The 23,814-nt window shown below is 38.7% G+C and overlaps 1 protein-coding gene across 4 annotated transcripts in view; it reads left to right on the top strand.

Annotated features, from left to right (window-relative positions):
• PLCE1 (phospholipase C epsilon 1) overlaps nucleotides 1-19,558 on the top strand; it is a 153,321-nt gene extending 133,763 nt beyond the window's left edge. For 2 of the 4 annotated variants that reach the window (XM_088128955.1, XM_088128957.1), the window contains 9 exons: nucleotides 710-873; nucleotides 1,350-1,611; nucleotides 3,428-3,546; nucleotides 4,852-4,980; nucleotides 7,564-7,773; nucleotides 15,750-15,911; nucleotides 16,414-16,632; nucleotides 17,085-17,284; nucleotides 18,691-19,558. In XM_088128955.1, coding sequence (XP_087985081.1) covers nucleotides 710-873; nucleotides 1,350-1,611; nucleotides 3,428-3,546; nucleotides 4,852-4,980; nucleotides 7,564-7,773; nucleotides 15,750-15,911; nucleotides 16,414-16,632; nucleotides 17,085-17,264 — 1,445 coding nt within the window. In that variant the 3' untranslated portion in view covers nucleotides 17,265-17,284; nucleotides 18,691-19,558. The remainder of the gene's footprint in view (nucleotides 1-709; nucleotides 874-1,349; nucleotides 1,612-3,427; nucleotides 3,547-4,851; nucleotides 4,981-7,563; nucleotides 7,774-15,749; nucleotides 15,912-16,413; nucleotides 16,633-17,084; nucleotides 17,285-18,690) is intronic. The other 2 variants (XM_088128956.1, XM_088128958.1) reach the window with 2 other exon arrangements.
• The last annotated feature ends 4,256 nt before the right edge of the window (nucleotides 19,559-23,814 follow it).

Genomic DNA, 23,814 nt, shown 5'->3' on the forward strand with positions numbered 1-23,814 from the left:
TAGGGTCAGTTTTGGTCAATTTCCCTCTGCTATTGCATTTATCTTCTGTAGCCTCGTTTCTGTGATTTTTAAGTTTTGTTATATGCTGCTTCTAGATGGTTGCATCTTAAAGGCAGCTTTTGAGATTTTAAAATAACAAAACAATTTAAAAACAACTATTTCTATACAGTGATACACGTAACAGAGTTTCCACACTTCTTATGCTATTGTATATTTTATGACAGTCTTTAGTCCTTAAATTACTGCTTGAGTTAAAATTTAAATTGGTTTAATTTTTGAAGGAAAATTAGCTTTAATAGGAGGAAACGGTCATAAACCAGCTTTTGTTGTTTGTGTTTCTTCTTCAGGAAGGAATTCTCCTATAACACATTATAATAGTTTTTGCAATAAACAGACCTATGAATGGATTTGTAATACATTTCATGTAACCGTTAAAGAAGTATGTAACATATATATTTTCTAAATAGATTAATACAACCTATCGGTTTTAATTTTGCTTTTTTAATTTTTTAAATATATATATATATATTAGTTAAATGAGTAGCCATTGGAAGGAACCAAGATTAATATGTTTGTTTTATAAAAGGTTTTACAGTTTAATCAAATACAGCTGCAATTTTGCAGAAATCTTTTTCTGATCTGTTTTTAATATGCTTTATTTTCAAATCTTGGTGTAGTATTTGTAACATTTTGAATGCTTTATCCATAGATCTTCCCCTGCATTTGAATGCAGCAATGTTTGAAGCAAATGGAGGCTGTGGATATGTTCTGAAGCCACCTGTTTTATGGGATAAGAATTGCCCAAAATACCAGCACTTTTGTCCTTTAGAACGAGATTTTGACAATATAGAGCCGGCTATTTATTCATTGACGGTAAGTGAATCCTATACATCTTCCTTTGAAAATCATAAGCAACCAATCAGTGCTCCCATACAATTGAGTACAGAAGCCAGGTGAGGAAAGAAGAAAATGATGTTATAAAGCTTTCACAGTGTGCTTTGATGCAATAAGAACAGCACATGTATGGGAACCATTTTCAGACAAACATTTTTTATATTTGATGGTGGGGGGACTGGATCTCTGGCCTCTTTGGCATGTCAATTTTCCACTTGGGTGTTTGCCCAGAAGCAGATACTGTTCTCCATCAGAATAGGCAAGCAGTAAATGACAAGACTGTTATTACACTTGGGTTTATGTATGGACATATGTTTTACTTCCTCTTACTGATTCTCTGAAATCAAGCTTTAATCAATGTAGTTGTTTTTGAAAATTCATGAAATCTTCAGTATGGGAATAAAAACACATGAAAATCACCGGTATCAACTTCTGTTTTTTAACTTCTGTTTCAGATTGTGTCTGGGCAGAACGTTTGTCCTAGCAACAGCACAGGAAGCCCATGCATTGAATTGGATGTGCTTGGGATGCCTCTGGACAGCTGCCATTTCCGCACCAAACCGATTCATCGCAATACTCTAAATCCCATGTGGAACGAACAGTTTCTTTTCCGGATTCACTTTGAGGATCTAGTATTCCTTCGGTTTGCAGTTGTTGAAAACAATTCCTCAGCTGTGATGGCCCAAAGAATAATTCCTCTGCAAGCTTTAAAAAGAGGTAAGGTAATGCTTGTGTGCAAGGCCCAGACTACGTTGCGTAGTAGTTGTCACCTGAGGGTGTAAAAAAAAAAAAAAAGTAAATACAGGTACTTCGGGCTAGACTCTGCTCTCCTTGCTTACTTTGCTGAGGTATTTTATTAAAAATATATGACATGCCTTCAGTATTTTCCTGCCCTACAGTTCTACTTCTAGTGAACAAACATGTAATCACAAATTCAGATTGTTGTTAGCACCAAAATTGTTGGTGCAGCACACACAGCTTTTATTGCTTGTGATTAAGGCCCTGCTGTAAATAGCAATATCTCTTGACGCATGGAAAAAGGGTTTTGATTTGGACTTGCTGGTTCTTGTGTATTCTTTACATATAAAATACGAAATGTTTTAAATGTATTTAAAGGGGTTTTTTTTAATTATCTAATTTGTATTCTTTGCATATAAAATACGAAATGTTTTAAATGTATTTAAAGGTTTTTTTTTTTTAAATTATCTAATTTGTAAGGTTGAAGTGATAGGGTAAGTCTTTGGGTCAGTCTTGACTGCACAGCTGCCTCTGTTACATACTGAAAGTGAGAAAGAAAGAGGATGTTTAGCTATTCAGAGATTAATTGTTTAGAAGGTGTTGGACTGCTGATGTGGTGGGAATTCTTAGACTGCAGAGTAGTTTCTTCCTTTCTAGTAGATACACCTGTTAGTTTGTGTATATGTTTCATAACATGCTGAACCTCTTAAGTGTATACTGAAATATCCTAGTTCCAAAATATCCTAACAGCTAATTCAAAAATATCTTGACAGCCGTCACTTGTCATCTCTTTATATTACTTTATATTACTGGAACCTACCCAGCATAGGGAGGAGTCTGTGCAGGTAGTCCCCAGTTTAAGAATGAGTTCTATTCTTAAGTCAAATTTGTATGTAAGCCAGAACAGTATTATTGTATAATACTGTATAACTAATATTGTGTAATGAACTCAAACCATTGTGTATTTAACTTGAATTTTGCTACAGCTCCATTCTTAACTATGGGTTGTCTATAAACTAGGCATTCTTAACCCAGGGACTACCTGTAGTATTTGTGCAATTTTTAGCCAAGTTATGTCATACAAGTGAATAGGCAACTTAACTGTTGGCATTTTAGTTCATAATTTCCAGAGCAGCCATTGATTATAGTACCCACCCTGAATTTCTTTATGTTGTCTTTGATAAGAGAATCCTCCTGTATGTCTTATAATGAATCTTTTTCAAGATGAGCTGTTTGAAAAACAGCTTTGATAGAGTAGAGGACATTAGTTGCCTTTTCATTTATCTGATTGTGGTTTTGGCCACATAATCTAGAAGAGTTTAATGTGTTCAGATATCTATAATGCAGTCCAGTCATAAACAGCCACGTCATTCATTCATTCATTCATTCATTCATTCATTCATTCATTCATTCTCCCACTCCCTTTACTAATTTAATTCCTTGTACCCAAGAAAAAAGCCCACTATTTTTAAAAAGTGATCCACGTGATTCTGGGAAGGCAGGCAAAGACATGGCATGTTTGGAGGATGAGATGTAGGCCCTTGTACCACTTGAAAAGTCCCAAAGTGCTTGAAGAACTGTGTTTCATGTTTCAGGATATTCCGGAAGCCCTTGCTGAGTCCTACAAGACTTCTCTAAACTCTAGTCAAAATATGTTTATGTTTATGAAATAAATGGCCTTATTGGTACATCTTAAGCACAATAAGCATCGCATTTTTCTCTGCAAAACACACATTTTAGAATGTGTTCTAGTTTATTGTTTTTCTCTGCAATTTCCAATTATACATTCTTTAAGGTTACAGACATCTCCAGTTACGAAACCTGCATAATGAAGCACTAGAAATCTCAAGTTTGTTTATCAACAGCCGAAGAATGGAAGAAAATCCCTCTATGAACGCAGTACCTACTTCTTCGGTAATGAACTAAAGTATATTTAGCAGTGTATTTCTAATTAGATTTTTAACAGTTTTATTTAGCTAGGTACCAAAATCTGAGTAGACAATTAAAATCTTTATTGTGACGCTCAGTGCATTCCTATGGAAGCAACGAGAGCAGATCATTGGGATCTATGGAGCTCGCTTTCTTCCTGCCCAAGCTAATCTTCACTGACTGCTGATGACAATTACAGAGGATGTAGTTCCATTAAACATACTCAATATTGCTTGCTTTCTTCTACCACTGTGGCTTTTAAGTTACTTGAATCTCAGCTACTAATACCTGAGGTTCATTGAACTTCTACCAGCTTTTCCAGTCTTGCACATTTTTTTTTCCTGTGCAAGAATACATTTGCTCATTTTTCATTTAAAAATTCAACTATATCAGACAGCACTGGACCCAAAATTACATCCCATGAAATTCCATGAAGTACCTTGAACTAGTAGTTCGATGCTGATTCCATAAATGAGGTTAGTCTAGCAGACAGAAAGGCCCATATTGTGAGCCTACGTATAACTTCTTCTGTATAAATTGCTGAACAGCCGGGTTAAACTCTGTGTATGTATATAAAGTGTATTCCTTTTGGTTCTATTGCTTCTTTGGAAGAAGAAAGTTAGAGATATAGGCCAGCCAGTGTTAAGCAGGCTTAACTCTGGCTTGTTTCAGTTTGAGAGATAAGCACTTGCTTACATTCTAATAATCAAATTAATTCTTAGCTTTGGTTTGGATCATTCCCTCAGTTCATAGTCTGTTTTTTTTTCTAGTTTTTACATACTGTTAAGCAAGCAGTTGTATTTCTCCAATTTCCTGAGCCTTACCCAGTTCTCCATGAGTTATCTATAGCAGGGTTCCTCAACCTTGGCAACTTTAATTCCCCAGCTGGCTGGGGAATTCTGGGAGTTGAAGTCCACCCGTCTTAAAGTTGCCAAGGTTGAGGAACCCTGATCTATAGGACAAATAATAATTTGCTCATTTGAATTAATTCAGTTCATTTAGTCTTTCTGACTATTCTTTATCCTTACTTATTTTTGTTAATGTTGAGTCATAGCTTACTTTATCATAAATTCTGAATCACAGTAGTCTCTCTCTCTCTCTCTGCATTGTACCTAGAGTTTGCCTACAGAAATCTGTCCTGAAGTCTTTCCTGACATATGAGTTGGGCCTTATGAAATTAGAATGTGCTATTAAGAGATGTCTAGCACTGATATTATTTGAGTACAATATATTACAATATACAGAAGCAAGTACTATTTACTTACTTATTGGTGTATGTGTTTTGGACAGCAGTTCAGCACAGCAGAATGGAGAGCAGCTGTAATTTACAAAGTCACCATACATGGAGTTCCTGGTCCAGAACCATTTACAGTTTTTCCTGTAAGGCAAAGAACTACAGTAGCTCAGCTTTTGCATGAAGTAAGTTTTGCATGAAGTAAGTCATTTGATTTCTTAAGATCTAAGATCGATGTAGTCAACACTACAAGTAATTTTTGACCTATGACCATTCATTCAGTGACTGTTCGAAGTTACGACAGCGCTGAACATATGGTGGTTATGACCGGTCCTTGGAGTTCTGATCATCCCAGCACCCCTGCGGTTACGTGATAACAATCTGAACATTTGGCAACTGGTTCACACTTATGACTGGTTGCGGCACCCCACGATCGCGTGATCACCATTTGCAACCTTCCCTGCCAGCTTCCCCAGAAAGTCAATAGGGAAGCTGGCAGGGAAGGTCACAAGTCACTGGGGTAAGTCATCCCCACCCGCACACCCTCCCCCAGCCCCTCTGCACTCACGCCACGCCAGCCACCCACACATCCTCCCCAATCCTCGCTGCATCTCCCTTGCACCCTCATGCACTCTCACACACCCTCCCTGACACTCTCCCACACCCCCTCACTCCCTCCCCCACCAGGCAGCCTGCCTGCTGGCCTGGGACTTGCAACTTCCTGCCAGCTTCCCCACTGACTTGGGTTGTAGGAAACCAGCAGGAAGTTGCCTTGCCTAATGACCATGGGGTTCAGTTAACAATGACAACTGGGAATGCAGGGATTGCTGTCACTAAGCAATGTAGTCACACTTTACAACTGCATTGCTTAGCAATGGAAATTCCAGTCCCAAGTGCCTTCATACGTTGAGGATTACCTGTACTACGCATACTTCTCCCAAGTGTTTACCTTGGAAGTTTTGCTGGCACTGGGCAAATGTTTTGATGTGTTTTTGTTGAATGAGATTATAAATTCAAGTGAATGCATGACATTTTCCAACCTCCCCGCTGGAATGCAGCCATTAGAAGCTTCTCTGCAGGAAAATGTGGTTTTTGCATAAAATTAATTTGCCACATATTTGGTACATCATGTAGCTTTTGTGTGGAGTTATTTCCTAATACAACATTCTCCAGATGTATTGCCACATTTAGAGGGTGCTAGATCTTGGAAGCTTGGCATACATATAAGAATATACCATTTTTAAAAAAAGAAAACATTCTCTAAATTTCTCTTTCATTTGTTTGCTGGTTTGTGCCCATAAAAAAAGCTCTGATTTGATTTATTTCACTTGTTCTGTTCATTGCAGTTGCACCTAAGCCCTGTGTAATGATTCATTGTCTTCACAGTAGTGAAGGAATGTGGCAATTTCTTTGGCAAAAATCCTCAGTATGATAACTGACAAGCCCAAATAGTCTGCTTGACCCCCTTGAATTGTCAATTGTAGTTTTTCATCTTTTTCCCCCAGAACAGCAGTGAGCTTGTGAAGGGGGAAAAAAAAAAAGCTGGAGTTTGTGTTGTCAGCTCTTGTAATTGTGAAGATGTTATTGTATTTGCATAGATGAAATTAAACTGAAAATGTTCTACATGTATGAGTGGTGCTGGCAATTGTCATTCTTCCAGCTTTTCCAGTCGCTTCCTCCAATCAGAAAGTGGCTTCTGCATGTTCTTTCTTTCTTTCTTTCTTTCTTTCTTTCTTTCTTTCTTTCTTTCTTTCTTTCTTTCTTTCTTTCTTTCTTTCTTTCTTTCTTTCTTTCTTTCTTTCTTTCTTTCTTTCTTTCTTTCCTCTCTCTCTCTTAAGCATGAAACACTAGTTTATCATCTTGAGTAAGAGAAATGCGCAGCCAAGAAGTTCATTAGATCAAAATGTACCTGGAACACATCATGGCCAGTAATTGTCTTCAAACCCAATTTCATAGAGCTGACATGCTACAGAGTTGCCTGGCGAGTGAGGAGAAATATAAATTGAATAAATAAATAAATCTGCTTCAACCAGATCTTTTCCTTCTGCCCCCCTCCCCCCCCCAACTGTTAGACCTGTAGTCACTGTGGTCAATTGTCTGGAAATTAGTATGAATCAAATAGCTCATATAGCACTAAAATATGGACTATGAAACATCTCTGGGGGAAAAAATTGATCGCTTTCTATACTTCAGGGTTGCCAGCAAAGGTTTTGAGAGGGTTTAATTGTCAGTATTCTATGACACTAAAAGAGTGATGCAGGTAATTCTTGAGGGGAACAGAAAAACTGAGATCCTAAAGAAAAAAACGGGTGGTGATGCAGCAATATAATTCTTGCTTTTCCTAAAGGGTGCTTGGATGGTATGTGAGAAAGGAGATGTCTCTCACAGCCAGGCAAGTTGGCTTCATTGCAAGACTTTTGCTTGTAATGTATTTTCTCATGTGGAGGAAAAGCTAAAAGTACTAAGTTCATGAGTAGAAAATCTTTCAACTGATTATCTCAAGGACATCGTTCTTCCAGCAGTGGGAAAATGTTCTACTATCTTGGGATTCTGAATAAATACTCTGGCAAGCTAGATTGAACAAAAATAAGATTAAATAGCATTTGCCTCTCTTGAAATAAGTTCAGATAGTACATCACTCTAAGAAAGATCCTCTGAGTAGTTAGTTAATATGTTTCTAATATATGCCAGATAAATAATAAAAGATTTTTTTGCTATCGAATGTTCATTATTTTGCCATTCTAATTGTCACCATGGTTCTGCTTTAGATTTTGGCTAATACAAATGGCATTGGAAACTATCCTACTGACTATTTTTTGATGGAGGAGAAATGCTTTATATCTAAAGACAGAACTGAGTACAGGAAGCCACCGTTCCAAAGAGTGCTTGGTCCTGAGGAAGAACTCGTCCAGCTCCTGAACAGCTGGTTCCCGGAGGAAGGCTATGTCGGAAGAATTCTCTTTAAAATGCGTGAGGAAGTGAGTCTGTTTGCCTTGACATATAGTGCTTGCTGATAGTATCAGGAGAGTGACAAAGACAGCATGTTCGGCTGGCTGGAATTTATTCTTGGAATTTGTACAGAATACTCCAGCATTATAAAGAGGCTAGATTGTTATGCACTCTTAATGAAAGCACTTAAATTAAATGTGTGAAGTTGTTCTGAAGATGTTATTTTGCCTTCTAAGACGTTTTTGCATCTGCAAATGTGCATTACAACATGTAATAAAAGCTAAAAGCATTTTTGCTCTGATCCCTTTTAGTTACTTAAAAGAACATCCCACGTCAATACATATTGGTCACAACTGAACAGAGAAATGCATTAATTTCCTTTTAATCTTATAGTGGAATGTCAGCAGGGATATGGTTTATTCTGTACCTTTACTTTCTATTTTAATAAATACCCTGAATGATTGTTTAATAATTACTTCTTACATTTAATTATTACAGTTGGAGACTGTGTACAGGTAGTCCTCGAGTTACAACTGCAATTGGGACCAGGATTGCTGTCACTAAACGATGTGGCCATAAAGTACAATGTCACGTGACTGCATCACTTAGCAATGGCAATCCAGGCCATTATGGTCATAACCCAAGACATGCAGGTCATTAAGCAGGAAGCAGAGGGATTCCCAGGTAAAGAGTGCAGGGGTGCTGCAGGGGGGTGGGGGAGGCCCAGCGCAAGCCACACCGAGTTGGGGGAGAGGTGCTTGATGCAGCGCAAACTCAAAAAAACCGGGGAATGAGGGTGTGGGGTGCATGCAATCACAGGGAGGCCGTGGAAGAGGGTACAGGGGTACATGCGAGTGCAGGGAGATTGAGGAAAGAGAGTGCAGGGTGTGTGTGTGCGCGTGCAATCGCAGGGAGGCTGTGGAAAAAGAGATTGGGGTGTGTGTGAGTGAGTGAAATGAGGGAGGAGGGTGCAGGTTGTGCAAGCAAAGAAAGGCAGGGGGGAGAGACTTACCCCAGCAACGTGCAACCTTCCTCATTGGCTTCCCATTGACTTTGCTTGGGGGAAGCCAGCAGGGAAGGTTGCAAATGGCAATCATGATCGTGGGGTGCTTAGCAACCAGTCGTAACTTTGAACAGTTGTTGAACGAATGGTCATAACTCGAGGACTACCTATGCACACAAATACACATATACTCTTCATTGGTTATTAGGATCTTGAGTGCCTCATTATTCTTTAAAATATAACTTCTCTTTTTATACATACCCTATATATATTTCCCCCTCTCCCCCACCTTTCTTCACTTGCACACCCTACATCCTCCTTCCCCATATGTATGTATGTACAGTATGTATGTATATTGAATGTTTGCAGGCTCATATATAAAAGTATAATCAGAAAGTCAGGATTGACATAACTCACTCTTGAGCATGCATTGAATAATAAACCGAAGGTTGCTGTTCTGAATTGTGTGAAATGGATCATATATTGTAGGTCCTCTTAGTTTAACGAAGATAGTTGTTGTTTTTTAAGAGTAAGCATCTAACTCTTCAACTGATAGTAAGAGAGGCTAGGGCCTTTTCTACCTTACCATGGTACAAACATCCCCTAGCAACTCTTTGTTCTGCCATGTTCCCATGAAGTTGCTTTCATCTCATTGTTTACCCACATCAGACAATCTCAAGTCGTGGTTAGCTGTACCAGTATTAAAGTAGTGTCTTTTCTCAAACTAATGAATATTAATTCAAAGTTGAGGACAAATTACCCTGCTTCCTACTCATACAGTACTGGCAGTGGTGAAGTCAGATGACCCACATGCTGCAGGATGAGTCCTTTACCTGTTGATGACTTTGGTGCTCTGAACCCCTCACTCTGGGCTCCTGGGCGCTCGTCTCTAGATCTCTCTCTCTCTTTCTGGGTAGGGAAAAGAGCAGAGCACAGTTAGTGGTTGCTCTGTTGCCTGCAGCTTTCTGGACACAGCTAATTGGCGGGATGAAGGGGCCACACAACAAAAGGGAGAACTGGCTCTATTGCTTTATCTAATAGCCCCACCACCATCACCACCATTATAAGCCTTTTTTGAATATGTGTGTAGCTTTCTTTCATAAAAATCCTAAACCTGTAAGCAAGTGATCAGAGTCAATTGGTAGAGTAAGCTGCCTATTAAGAAGCACTTCATTGGGCAGTCCCATTCTGTGATCAGCCATCCAGTGGCTTGTTTTGAGGGTGGGTTTAGTGTTGTTTTAAAACAAGCCATTCATTCATTTCATTCATTCATTCATTCATTCATTCATTCATTCATTCATTCATTCATTCATTCGTATTTATAATCTATCCCAAAGGATTCTAGGCAGCTAACAACAAAATAAAATTAAAACCCCAAATAGGAATAATATAAACAGGAAAAAGAAAAATAATAAATTACAATAATGCAATAACAGTATCTGCCATAACTGGCAAGAACCAAATGTTGCAATATTAAATTTTAATTATTTAATTATTTCCTAAAGTTGAATAAAGTCAGGGCTGCCTGAACCTTGGGGAAAGGGTGTTCACACAGTGGATGCTACCTCTGAGAAGGCCTGTTAGCTGGCCCACATCCCATGAACTGAACCATAAGAAAAGTCCTTTAGAAGTGAGGGACTTTGCCTGGATCATCCCCTGAATTATATAACACTGTATAAATAGTTAGGCACCTTAAACTGATAAGCAGATACTACAGTTGATCTTAGCCAGAGGCCAAGAAGTTTTTCACATGGATGTAAAGTATTCATAAATAAAAAGAAGCCAACATAGCAGTAAATGGTTCGCTATCACAACAATGCACCGTACTTAAACTGACACGACAAGTTGTGTCCTCTCCTTTATTTTTATTGGCATTAAAACCACTGGAACTGAAAAACATGTCAAGAAAATTAACTCTTAGGAGTTAAACTAGCAACTCAAGAACACAAATTGGAATTATGCTGATGGTGTTAATTACTCACGTATTTGGAAAAAAAATATAGCAGATAGTTCCAGATGGAAAAAAACCACCTAACATTGTCTTAGTTAAGAAGAATTGCAGCTTATTGCTAAAATGAATGTTTTACCAAGACTTAATTTTCTCTTCCAAATGATTACAATATGTATTGAAAACAGGTTGTTAGATGACTGGCTCAAACAAGTAATGGAATACATATGATCCAATAAAAGACCAATAATTAAATTGACGATTTTAGAGGTTTCAAAAGAGCAACCTTGACTAGCAGCCCCAAATTTTAAGTTGACTTACCATGCCAGTTATTTAATATGGGTTACAGAGTGGGTTGTATCTCCTTCCAGCAGGACCACTTCTACAGAAGAGGCAGGACTTCCAGATGGGCTGTACAAATATCTCTGCTTTGATACAAACAGAAACAAACAACTTATAAGCGATCATACAATATTAAGCGATGTATTGAATATCTGGGGAAAATACAGGAAAAAAAGTAGCCCAATTCTTCCCTCTTGCTTCACTATTATATTTTTAGTTTTATGTAGAGGAAATCCCAAAGAAATTTGCTCAGTGGAGGGATAATAGTTTGCAAGCTTTGATTATTAAAAAAAAGAAAGTATTTTGAGACTCTTACTTCACAATGGCTTAGTGCACCTAACTAGATTCAATATCTTCAAATAAGGAAATAGTATTGAAAGAACTGAAACCCAGTTTGGTGTAATGGTTAAGGCATCAGGCTAGAAACCGGGAAACCGTGAGTTCTAGTCCTACCTGTGGCACAACCACCTGGGTGACCTTGGGCCAGTCCCCTCTCTCAGCCCTAGGAGGGAAGCAGTAGCAAACTACTTCTGAAAATCTTGCTAAGAAAACAGCAGGGACTAATCTAGGCAGTTGTCAGCACTGACTAGAAGGCACAACAACAACAAAAGAAAAAATTAAAAGAATTATAGAAGCCCGAGGAAACACTTAGAGATTTGACTGAATTTGAAAATCTTACAATACCTAACTCAGAGCATCTGCTGGGCCTCATTTATAGACTGCTGGTGAAGTACGATTCAGAAACCAAGCAAATCAAAGATTGTATGATTAAATAGGTACAGAATTTAGATGCAGAAATAGATATGCAACAATGGGGAATTCAACAGAAGAATATTAAATTTATACTGAACATTATATTTAGAAAAAAACTGATATTGTATCATAGCTTTATTATCCCAGTCCTGATTGTTAAAATGGATAGTTCATTTTCTAAAAATTGCTGGAAATGCAGTGATTACGTTGGACTATTCTCTTATGTCTAATGGCAATGTGGTAACGCTTAACAGTTTTGGAAACCTGATTCATACTAGAATGAAACAAATCTTAAAAGTAGAATTCCACTTTAATCTGCAATATTTTTTACTAAATTTTATGAAACCATATATTGCCATGAAGTGTACTGAATTAGATTTGGGTTAATATGCCTTTTAGTGAAAAGGATGTTTGATCCTTTCTCTGGATGAATGATTAACAAATTGTGGGAGTATGCTTCAATGTCTAAAATAACTTTGTATCTTAAAAATAAATCTTACACAGAATTTTATTCAAATTGGAACCTATCCCTGGAATACAATTCAATACACAGATTGGACCACATCCAGTGGGTTGGTCTCTGTAAAAGGTCTATGTTTTAATTTTATAGGAATTCTAAATTAGAATAGTCTTACTAGAATCAGCAAAATTATTGCAGTTCATATGATACCTATGCTTTGTTTAGAGCTTAATAGCTATTCTCAAGATTTTAAAATGATATATTCAGTTATTCACAGTCAGTTAAATGATATACTAAAAAATTATAACCTCTACAATATTTGTAACTCCCTTGTTTATTTGTACCTTACATTTTCTCTAAAACATCTAACAAAAATATATTAAAAAAAACAAATAGTAAATAGTTAAGGTACATGAAATGAGTCTATCCAATTTTACAATATTGTTTAACAGAAAGAAATCTTGGACCATTAAGTGGGTTACGGAAGATTCGGTTTTGAATGAGGAAAAATTAGCATGGAAACAAAGTGAAAATACAGGAAATGCATAGTGGAGAAAGATAAGAATGTGAGATTCCAGCCCTAAACTATATCCAATTTTTAAATTCCAAATAGGTTTCAGGGTTTAAAAATACCATCACAGGTGTCCACGGGGGAGTGGATGTTCAAAAGGTCAGGATGGCAGCCACAACCATGCTTTCAAAGCCCCGCCCTCTTTTACATGCATCACATTAAAAGGGTGGGGCTTCAGTCACATTGGTTGTGTCACTATCTTGACTTTTTTTTACCCCTCCACCCCCACCCCCCGTGGGTACTGTTCAACTCACCAGTAATGTCCTGGATTTTATCAACACAGTAAAATACACAGCAAAGCATGAGATTTGCTGTGGATAGACGGATAGAAAATAGCTTATTGGAAGTTACCTCTGCAGCAGAACCATTGAACCAAAACCATAATAGCCCTGCTGGAACGGGCCGAGGTCCATTTCTGTACCGTGTCCTTATTTGCTCCGATCCATGGTACAAATATTCTTTTTTTTTTTTTTGGCCATATTGCCAACCCTCAAGTGCTCCAGACTTCAGTGCTTAATTATATTTCTCCCTATATTCTGACATTATCCAAGGGTAACCTCAAGCTATATAACATCTGTTAGGCTTTAACTCAGATTACCTTAGAAGGGCCTGGCTTGAGGTTGATGTAATAGAGGCAGAGTTGGAAAGGCAACAGGGAAAGGCCAGTGTAGTTTTCTGCCCACTATGTAAAGAAGTGGTCTTTTTTTTTTTTTTCCTATTCTAAATTTTCCAAACAGTTTCATTGGATGGCTGTCCTAGTGTTTTGAGAAAGAGAGGAAGAAAATCCCGGTCCCGTTTCTCCAAAGGTGTCATCCTTCAGTTGTCTCTCTGCCAAGCCAAAGAGTCCCAAATGTTCCAACCATTAAGAAAGGTGTTTGGACCCCCGATCGTTTCCGTTGCCACTTTCTGCACTTGTCCCAGCTCTGCGATATCCTTTTTTCAAATGGAACAAAGCAGAACCATGCAAAATCTTCCAGACGCAGATGTCCAGTAGATTCATGTAAGGACATTACAGGGTCAGGAGTTTGGTTTGTAAACCCTTTCCTAATCATTCCTAGCAGGAAATTTGCCACTGCCACAGTTGCTACGCAGAAGTGGCATCTTTAGTGGGATATCCACTCGGACCCCAGACAGGGTCGTCTGCAGGATATGGTATAAAAAGTCAAGGTGCAGCCACTATCCTGACTTTTTCTGACCATACTCTGTGGATAACCCTCACCCCAAGGTGTTTTTTCTTTTAATTTATTACACATAGCTCAGATTCCATAAACATACATGCGAAGTCAGGATTTTTGAACTGCGTTTGGCATTTGATTGACCTCATTCACCCAGTTTAAAGGATTTTCACTCAGCGAAATGATACTGCAAGCTTAGCCGACTTTCTGCTTATCCCAAGTTGATCTATGAACAAGTTAAAAAAAACACAATCCTTGACGGACTCTATTCATATTTCTTCCCATTGAAAAATATTGCCCACTTATCCCCACTGTTTGCTTTCTGTTTTTTAAACAGCAATCCATAAAAGGGCAGGTCCTCTTAACCCAACCCCATTAAATTTAGTCAAGAGCCTTTGATGAGGAAGTTTATCAAAAGCTGTTTGAAAATTCAAATATACAATGTCAGCATGGCCTCTTCCATCCCTGGGCCTATGGATAAAATAGCTCTACTAGCAGAAGGAAGGAAAATGGAATCAAAACTGACAGATTTTATTTTGCCAGCTGATTATAAGCACTGATGTACTTTGCAGTATAATTCATATATTTGTAATGATGAAACCAGAGCATAACGTACCATTAACTGGCTATTTGTGAATGCTTTCTTGAAAACATGTGGGTTGTGATATGAGATGCGATCAGATCAGGTGACATTGAATCACTGCATCATTTATTTTACTTTATTTATTTATTGGATTTCTCTCCTGCCCATCTCCCCTACAATAGGGGACTCTAGGCAGGTTACAAAGAGATTAAAACTATAAATATGTATAAAATACATCCCATATATACAATTAAAACAATACTAGAAGCAAAAAATCCAAGAAGATGGAAAATCAGGGCAGGGACAGCCGGCCACTATGGGGCTAGCCATCTCCCTGCTTGAGCTGTTCCTTCCCCACCCCAGGCCAAATGGCAGAACCAGGTCTTCAAGGTCCTTCGGAAGGCCAGGAGTGAGGGGGCCAATCGCACCACTGGGGGCAGAATGTTCCAAAGAGCGGGGGCTACCGCAGAGAAGGCCCGCCTTCTGGACCCCGCTAGTCAGAGTTCTTTTACTGAGGGGATCCGAAGCATGCCCTCTCTGTGTGACCGGGTGGGACGGGTTGAAGTCATAGGGGAGAGGCAGTCCCTTAGGTAGCCTGGTCCCATGCCATGTAGGGCTTTAAAGGTGATAATCTTTATGAATTATCTTGAATTGGACTTGGAAGCAAACTGGTACCAATGCAGCTCGCAGAGCAATGGTGTTACATGGGCCCTTCTCGGGGCTCCAAAAATAGCCCGCACGGCCGCATTCTGGACCAGCTGTAGCTTCCAGATACTCTTCAAGGGTAGCCCCATGTAGAGCGCATTGCAGTAGTCTATCTGGGAGATAACAAAGGCGTGAGTGACTGTTCGTTTTTCATAGATGAAAAACGGTGAAGTGCCTATCAGTTTATCACTCTAGTCTTCTGGGCCGAAGGAAGTGAAAATAAATGTATGCATTTTCTGCACTACCTTTTATTTTTAATAGTCATTGCAAACAGGAGCATAATTGATATGGTGTGGCCAATATCACGTTGATCTTCCTATTTATTTTTCAGAAACAATTACTGTAATCCCAATTTTAGTTTGCAAGACCGGAAGGGATTTGAGGGAGCAACCTCAGTGTGTTCTTAAGTGATATGAGCCTCCTTTTAAAACCTAGATGTTCTTAATTTTTAAAATATTTTTCTAGAGTGTAAATACAGGGAATGTCTGTCAGGAGGAAAAAGACGATGCAATCGCAGTCTCTGAAGATGACAGTTTCTTTGTTCAAGTTCATGATGTTTCCCCTGAGCAACCTCGGACAGTCATCAAGACTCCTTGCTTCAGCACAGCCCAGGATGTAATCCAGCAGGTAGAACATGTCGCTTTGCTCTCGCTTTCTCCTAGCTAAGAGTCACACTGCTCTTCTGTGGACACGTAGAATATCATTCAAAGGAATGTTTAACAGGTACTATGAAAGTGCCTAATCCGGAACAATCATTTGTTCCGGATTAGGCAGGGTACAATCATTTGAATGTTGACCTGACCCACTGAGATGGAATATGGGAAAGACCTTGGGAGACTGGGCCAAGATACGCTGCCAAGGGAACAGTCAGAAAAGAGAGAGCATAGCCTGCAGCTGGATAGGGGGAGGGGCAAGAGGCTCAGAAGAGACCCTCCCTAGTTTCTCAGGCTGTAAAGGAGACGAGGGAGGGGGAGAGATGTACTTTCAGATTTGCAATATTCTGTCAATGTAGCTTTACAGTAAAGTAACATTAGCTCATCTAGTTGTGATTCCTGTCTGGTTTACCCCGGGAGGCCAACACCCACAAATTGAGGGAAGCTTATTGACTCCTGTTTGTTTTCTTTCACAGACTTTATGCAAAGCCAAATACTCCTATAGTATTCTGAACCATCCTAATCCAGGTGATTATGTCCTTTTGGAAGAAGTGACAAAAGAGCCAGCAAACAAAAGGTCTTCGACACCCAAAACATGTCAGAGGATCCTTTTGGACCAAGAGTGTGTGTTTCAGGCTCAGAACAAATGGAAAGGAGCTGGGAAATTTATTCTTAAACTTAAGGAACAAGTCCAAGTAAGTAAATTATTAAAGAGATGCTGTAAGATATACAGTTTGGGTTTAGTAACAGTATATAAAACGATGCACTTTAACATCTCTAAAAAAGTTTTGCTGTTTTAGTCTTGCATCATCAGAAATGGATTAAAATGGAAGAAATCCAAGACATAATGAATATGGGAAAGTAAAATTGGCAGATCTGTCCACCCATTCTTCTTTGCTTGCTTTTTAAGTTCATTATTTTTAATCTTTAGATGATTCATAGGTATGAATCAGGTTCATTCTGCATCTTATAGAAACCTTTATTATGGAAAGAGAAAAGAAGAAATTAACTATATTCTTATTAATAATAATATAACAGAAGTCATATTCTGCATGAAGGTTTTTCTTCCAACATTTGTATGTATTAATCACACTTGATCACTTCTTTTAGGTGATCCTTCTTTCTTTCCTTTCTTTCTTCTGGGCAGGCAGGCCGAGATGATAAAAGAAAAGGCATTTCCTTTGCTAATGAACTTAAGAAATTAACGAAGTCAAGTAAGCAGTACAGAGGCTTTATAACCCCACCTCTACAAACTTCTCCAGAAGGTCTTCAGAGTAAAGATGACAAGACTGCTTGCCATTTGACTTTTAGTGATGCTATGGAATAACATAACAGCTTTCAATGCAGGTAGGATGTCACCAGTGTGTAAATATTAAATAATTAACATTTTGTCCTTTAGTCCAAAAAGGCTCTCAGTACAGCTGGCAAAGTGTCCGTTTTCAAGTTCACGGTCTAAAAGACGTAACACAGGAAGAAAAATGGTTGAGCAGTGAGGAAGAAGAAAACAAGCTCAGGAATTAGGTGTCAGTTGGAGGACCAAAGGTAGCTGGTCTTTCAGAGAACTAATGCAGTACCTTAATTTTCTGCTTTGTGCCTCTTTACCATTTCTTATTTCATGGACAGGCTGTTTAATTCAGGTGTGCTTCATGAAATACAGGACATTTACGTATATTTGACAAGGTGGAAGAATCTGGCTCTTCTGTCTAGGCTTAGAAGCTAATAAGAGCTTGGAATAAAGCTTGATTTAAGGGTGTCTTTGTTTGCTGTCAATGACATTCTAAAGATGAATACACAAATTGCGTAAATATTGCTAAGCTTTGGCTGTATAATGTCGTAAATCCCTGTTGACTAAGAGACCTACAAAGAACTACAACGAGAAATATTACTGAAATGGTGATGAGTTTCTACTGTGGGTTTCCATGCTGCAAGATACAGTAGCTTTACCCTTTCATTCTTGTGGAGATACTAGGAAAAGAAAAACCAGCAGATTTTTCTTTCCACTGAGTTAAATTTAGGATTCCCTCAAAATGGCAATTTCTCAAGCTCTCAGTGATACAGTACCCCCAAACCATATTTCCCAGAAATCTAGGATAAAGAATCAAGGCATCTTGATGAACGCAGGTTCATCAACTCCAGGTCCCTTCTATTAAGGGTTGTCACCTTGTGGGACCAAGGAAGTATGCCTTCTCCGTTGTGGCCCCACCCTCTGGAGTAGCATTCCCTAGACATAAGCACAGGGCCCTCTCTCCTGGGATTACGGAAAGCTCTGAAAACCTGGCTTTGGTCCCAGGCCTGGGGTTGATGTATTTTTGTGGGGGGAGGACTGTTTTGATTTGTGTTGTTTTTAGATTATTTTAGTCTGGGCTGTCTGTGTGGTTGCAGGTTTATCTGTTTTTATAAATTTTGGGGAGTTTTGTACGCCTCTCAGAGTCCATTGGAGTTGGGCAGCTATTATATATTTAAATAAATGAATGAATAAATAATAAAATTTTAAGTCTGGACTATTTTTCCTCTTAAAATTTTTTTTTTAAATCTGAAGTTATTTAACCCTGACGTCAGTTGAAGTACTATTTTTATCCATTGATTTTCACGAGAAAATTTTAAATAATAGAACTTGAATATTTTCAGTATATTGTGCCTGTTCATGTATATCACCAAATTGCAAGCAATTCTGATTTTTGATTGCTGAACGTTGATTTTCAGATGGTCAGATTCATCAGACTTACAGTTTATCTGTTTCTTCCTGATTCCAGGGAATTATAAATACAAGAGACAACCACCACAGTGAAGATGGAAAGATGGATCCTTCAGCATCTTATCTGGGCAGTCTTTTATCTGTAACTGGAATATGTCTCTGAAAGAGAAAAATCTTTGGAGAATGAAAGAAATCACCAGAGAGGTGCTGGAAGGGCCAGCTGAGGTTGGTTGGCAACACAGGTGTGATACAGATGAGAGGCTGACGGTCTTCTGCAAATGAGAAGTTCTGGCTCTGAGCTTTGAAAGAACGCTATGGAAGAACTTGGAAATCATTTTCTTCTTCATACTCAGCACCTTGGGTTGGGAAAGTGAAGCATGCACCTTAAGTAGTCCCTTGCAAACAGAAACCTGCTTTTTTGAAGAGAAGATTTGAATTAAGTATATTAAGGGAAAATGAAGGTTGTACTGTTTCATCGTTTATTGCATAGATGTAATGCACCTTTAAGAATTCCTCTTCATACTAATGTGATTACAGGCAGATGTATGTAGTACATTGTAATTCACAAATTTTAGTAGAGTATTGTGAATATATCATTTGTCTTAATGTCAGTGTACAGTAGGTGGTATATATATTGACTAGAAGAGAATTTTTTCAGGTAATGTATCCTAGTCTCCCTGTTTTAAAAAAGTAATTTATTTTAATATTTTAAAGTATGTGCCACTGTAATATATTTATCATGTCTTGCTTTAGAGAATTCTACGTATCTTTATAGAAAATTTTACTTATTTCTCAGTTCAAAGGGGTAAATGTTTAATTTTAATTAAAAAGTACATTCAGGAAACATAATCTGTATGTTGAATATCTCAGTAAACAATATTAAAAAATTTTGAGAAAAAACCATTTAAGGAAAGATGTACTTCTGGATTCTTCATTCAGCACCCAACAACACAACATCCAAGTAACTTGTATTTTTTGTACTTGTGCTTGCCTCACTTAAATATTATTTAAAGGAGGGGGAAAAACCCTCTCGTTTGAATAGAATGCATAGGCTCATTGGTAAAAAACTTGCTGCTTCTTTTTACATAAAAGTCCTTGTAAAATGATTGTCTATTTTTATAAAATCGTGGGTTCTATAAAGCTGCTCAGCATTTTTTATAAAGCTGCTAGCATTGACTATAGCTTTTCTTTTTGTCTATATATTATTAAAACTACCCAAAAATATTAGGGCATTTGCAGTAGGGATTCCAAGGCCACACGGCGCTCCAGGGTCGGCGGCGGGATGAATGCAGCACCCGCTGCAACTCTTTACAGCAGCTGCTTTCTGAATGGTCTGCACGGTCTCAGGAAAAGAGGCAGGAGCTCCCATGTGCCCCAACTTGGTTCCCCCCCTTTTTTCCTTTGAATCGGAAGCTCTGTGCCACCTAATATAAAACAGGCAGATTGGAAATGGCAGCAGGAGTGCTTTTTTTTTTTTTAGATTTTTTAATCCTGTCATTTTTTATAAATAAGGTGGCGAACAAACCTAATGCTCCTTCCTCCTCCTATTTTCCCCACAACAACAACCCTGTGAGGTGAGTTGGGCTGAGAGAGAGTGAGAGGCCCAAAGTCACCCGGCCAGCTTTCATGCCTAAGGTGGGACTAGAACTTGCCGTCTCCTGCTTTCTAGCCTGGGCCCTTCACCCCGAGACCAAACTGGCTTTACTTTTAATAACCATAACACATACGAAGATTGCAATCACATATTCACCACTTGGGTTTCAGTTCATTTGTATTGAACCAAGCTTAAGTTAGCGTGTGTGGGATTGCAGTGTAAACCTGTCAAAATAGGCTGTGTGAAACTTTCAGCAACACGGGGCACCTGCAATCCAGCAGATTCAAGCTGAATGAATAAATCAAGAACAAGGCCTGTTTGCTTAATTGGAGTTCAAAGGAAGCAAAACACTGAACAACAGTTTGTACCTGAATAGAATGTAAAGTTATAATCAGATTGGACATTCTCCAAAGCTTTGGTCTCATGTTTGCAAAACATATTGTTCACCTCTGGGACGAAAAGACTTCCACATGTCAAAGAAGAAGCACCAGAGGGCTGTCATGAAGGGAAGAAACATATTTAGCTAATAGCTACAGACTAACTTTTTGTAGTTGATGTGAAAAAGATTAATATTTAAGGGCAGAAAAGACTCTTGTTTATTTTTCTCCAGATAGTTTTTCCTAGACTAAACGTCATCTGTCACTGGGAGAAAGTGAATGCATTATTGGTAAATCTGAAACAAAACATATTTGTGCGCGCACATGTTCACAAATAAGTACTTGCTTGAGCTGGGACAGTGATTCTAGCTTGGCTGATCAATACACGCTGGATGTACCCACTCGGGTTGCTCAAACTTGCACATCTTTTAGCCAAGAAAATGCAGAACGCCAAAAACACATAGGTGAACGCCTAAGTTCTCTTGCCAATCTCTCTCATAGCAACAGTACGAAAAAATGGTCTCTATCATGAAGAAGGGCAAGTATGAAAACTTCACACCTGTGATTAATGTTTAAGGAAATGGTTGTTTTGAATTGGAAATGTCTTTGGATATTACACTTTAGCCCCCAAACCCTGCAGCACTTGATCCTACCAATGTGCCTAAAAATGCTTTTAAACTTTATTTCTGATACACCATTTTGTATCCATGGGGACGATAGGTAGATCGTGTTCCAAAAATCCTTGTAGGAGTCCAGTGATTCCAATCTCTGCACTCTAATCACATCATGAGCCTCAATTAGTTTTTGGCTGCTGTGATGATTTCAATTTTTAACATTTCAATTTTATTTTTTATCCATAATTGTCACAAATGGCCTTTCCTTACCCCAGTTATAAAGCAATTCTGTCTTCCTTCAGACACAGAGTTTGCATTTCTTTACTCTTCTTTTTTTCTCTTTGAAATATCTGTTGGGGATATTTCTATCCACTGAGAAATAGAATTGCTGCTTCAGAATAAAGGACATCCATGGAGAGGGAGCGGGGTGGAATTACGAAGCCTGCATTGTGATGAGACCTCTGTCCTTTTTGTATTTTTGCATTGCCGCATCACAGTTAGGTACACAAGGTGTGTGTTACAATGTTGTGATGCTCCTTTTGTCATTTGGATAAGGTCTGTAGCGGTATGTGGGAATGACCTTGGGAGTCGGGAGGTAGAGCCGCGCCCTAGACACATCATGCAAAGGCTGTGGGAGCAGAGGGGGTGTGGGAAGCCTCTCAGAGGGACCCTCCCCAGTTTCCTGGAAAGTAAAAGAGGAGAAAATTTCTTTCAGACTTGCAAGATTCTGTTACTGTAACTTTACCATAAAGGTAAGGCTTAGTACTCATGGTTTGTGCTTCTTGTCTGGACTACCTCGAAGGGCTGACAAAATCTCCGCTTTCTATGCTGTGGATGGCCCTGCACAGAAAACCCCAGCAATGGCAAAACTCCTACTTACACAGTTCCCCTTCGGTAGCTTTGGAGAAACAGGACATGGGTAAGAAGCTGCCTTGCCGATATTATATTGCCCCAACTCAAAAGAAACCACCAACACTGATGTTTATGTTCTTAATTAAGTCCTACCTACTGTCTGCAGTGGGAAAGCACAAACGTTGGACAATATGGCCCAGGAGGGCTTATGAAGCTGAAATAGTCCCATCACGTAATTGTTTGCTTCCACTCTGTATTTTGGCATCTCATTCATCAACTGAGCGCAGCAGAAGGCCTTTGGGGCACCAGCAACGTCATGTGGGGAAAAATTCTTTTACTCATAGATTGATGTAGTGTCGTTGACAAATCTGTAAGAGGGCACTTCTGAATTCATTTTCATCCTGATTACAATGTACAAGTGTTTTGGCCTTCTCACTTGGCCCTGGAAGCACAAGCTGAGGTTCGTTCTTGACTCAAGCAGGGCACCAGAATACTTCAGTCTCCAAAATGTATGATGGGTTTGCAAAGCCAGGTCAAGCACACGTGGACATGTTCAGGAATGCTCCATGGGCAAGGTCCCAAAACAAAGACAGGAGGGTGCACTTATAATCAAGCCACAAGGAAGTACGAGATCATAAATGTGATTGGGAACAAAGAATCCGAGGCAAAAAATAAGTAGGTCCAGCTAAAGCATTAATTCTATTCAAATTGCTTAAATCCTTCCACAATCTCAGTACAAGTTCTAGGGTTAAAATCCACTCTAATAGGTTAAAAACAATGAAGTGCATTACATGTATGTATGATATATTTACTACAGACAATTTCAATTGTCTTTAGGAAATCCGTATTTGTTTCCTAGACAAATTTCTGCAGAAGATGTTGGTAGCATTCTGTAAATTTGTGAAAGTAAAAGAATGGTCCCAACTCCCCAACTGTATGGCATCCAACATAAAAACTAGCCAGAGCTTTGATCATGGCATCACAGCTGCCATCTTGACTTTTTTGACTGTACCCTTGCTGAATTGTGCAAAGCATTTTGTTGTTTGACCTGTAAAGGCCCTTTCTACCTTAGGCGTGCAGTTCTGTTAAAAGAGCCCTTCTTTTACTGTCTCTGAGTTCTTACTGATCCTGGGACAGCTTGTTTAATCTGCTGCCTTTAAAGCAACACTTAGTCCAGCACTTGTTTCAATCGTTATAGACTGCGTGTTGATTGCAAACGATATTTCATTTGTGTATTTGAAATGGAAGCTTCAAAGGAAGAGCTAACCAAATAAAAGTGACAGGAACACTGTCCTCCTTTTCGTATCTGATTATTCTATAAATAAAATAGGGTTGCTTGTGGCTATACTTGTACAAAGATCAAGAGGGAAAATTAATCTCACTTTACAAACCACTAACTAATAGAAAGGGAGATAGAGAACAAATTATTTTCATATCTTAGCTGCATCTTTCTACTCCGTTTTGATGTTTCAAGAGACTATATATATCATCCCTACTGTAATATCAACAAAATACAGCTGGGGCGTTATGGAGGACCAGCTAGATATACCGTTGCGCGAGACTTTTTCCAATTTGTCTTTCTCAAATCAGCGTAGAAATGTGAAATCATAAAATGCTTATAATCTTTTCCCCTCTGTTTCTCTGCTCAAATCATTGTTTCAGCATCTCAGTAAGAGGAGGAGGAAGCTTTTGAGCAAGAAATGGGTGATGGCAAGATGCTTGTTAAGTTCAGCCTCCTGAGCATT

The sequence above is a fragment of the Python bivittatus genome, unplaced genomic scaffold, assembly GCF_059951505.1.
Source record: "Python bivittatus isolate LINGU-HERP-01145 unplaced genomic scaffold, Pbiv_v1 ctg000780_np1212, whole genome shotgun sequence".
Taxonomy (NCBI): domain Eukaryota; kingdom Metazoa; phylum Chordata; class Lepidosauria; order Squamata; family Pythonidae; genus Python; species Python bivittatus.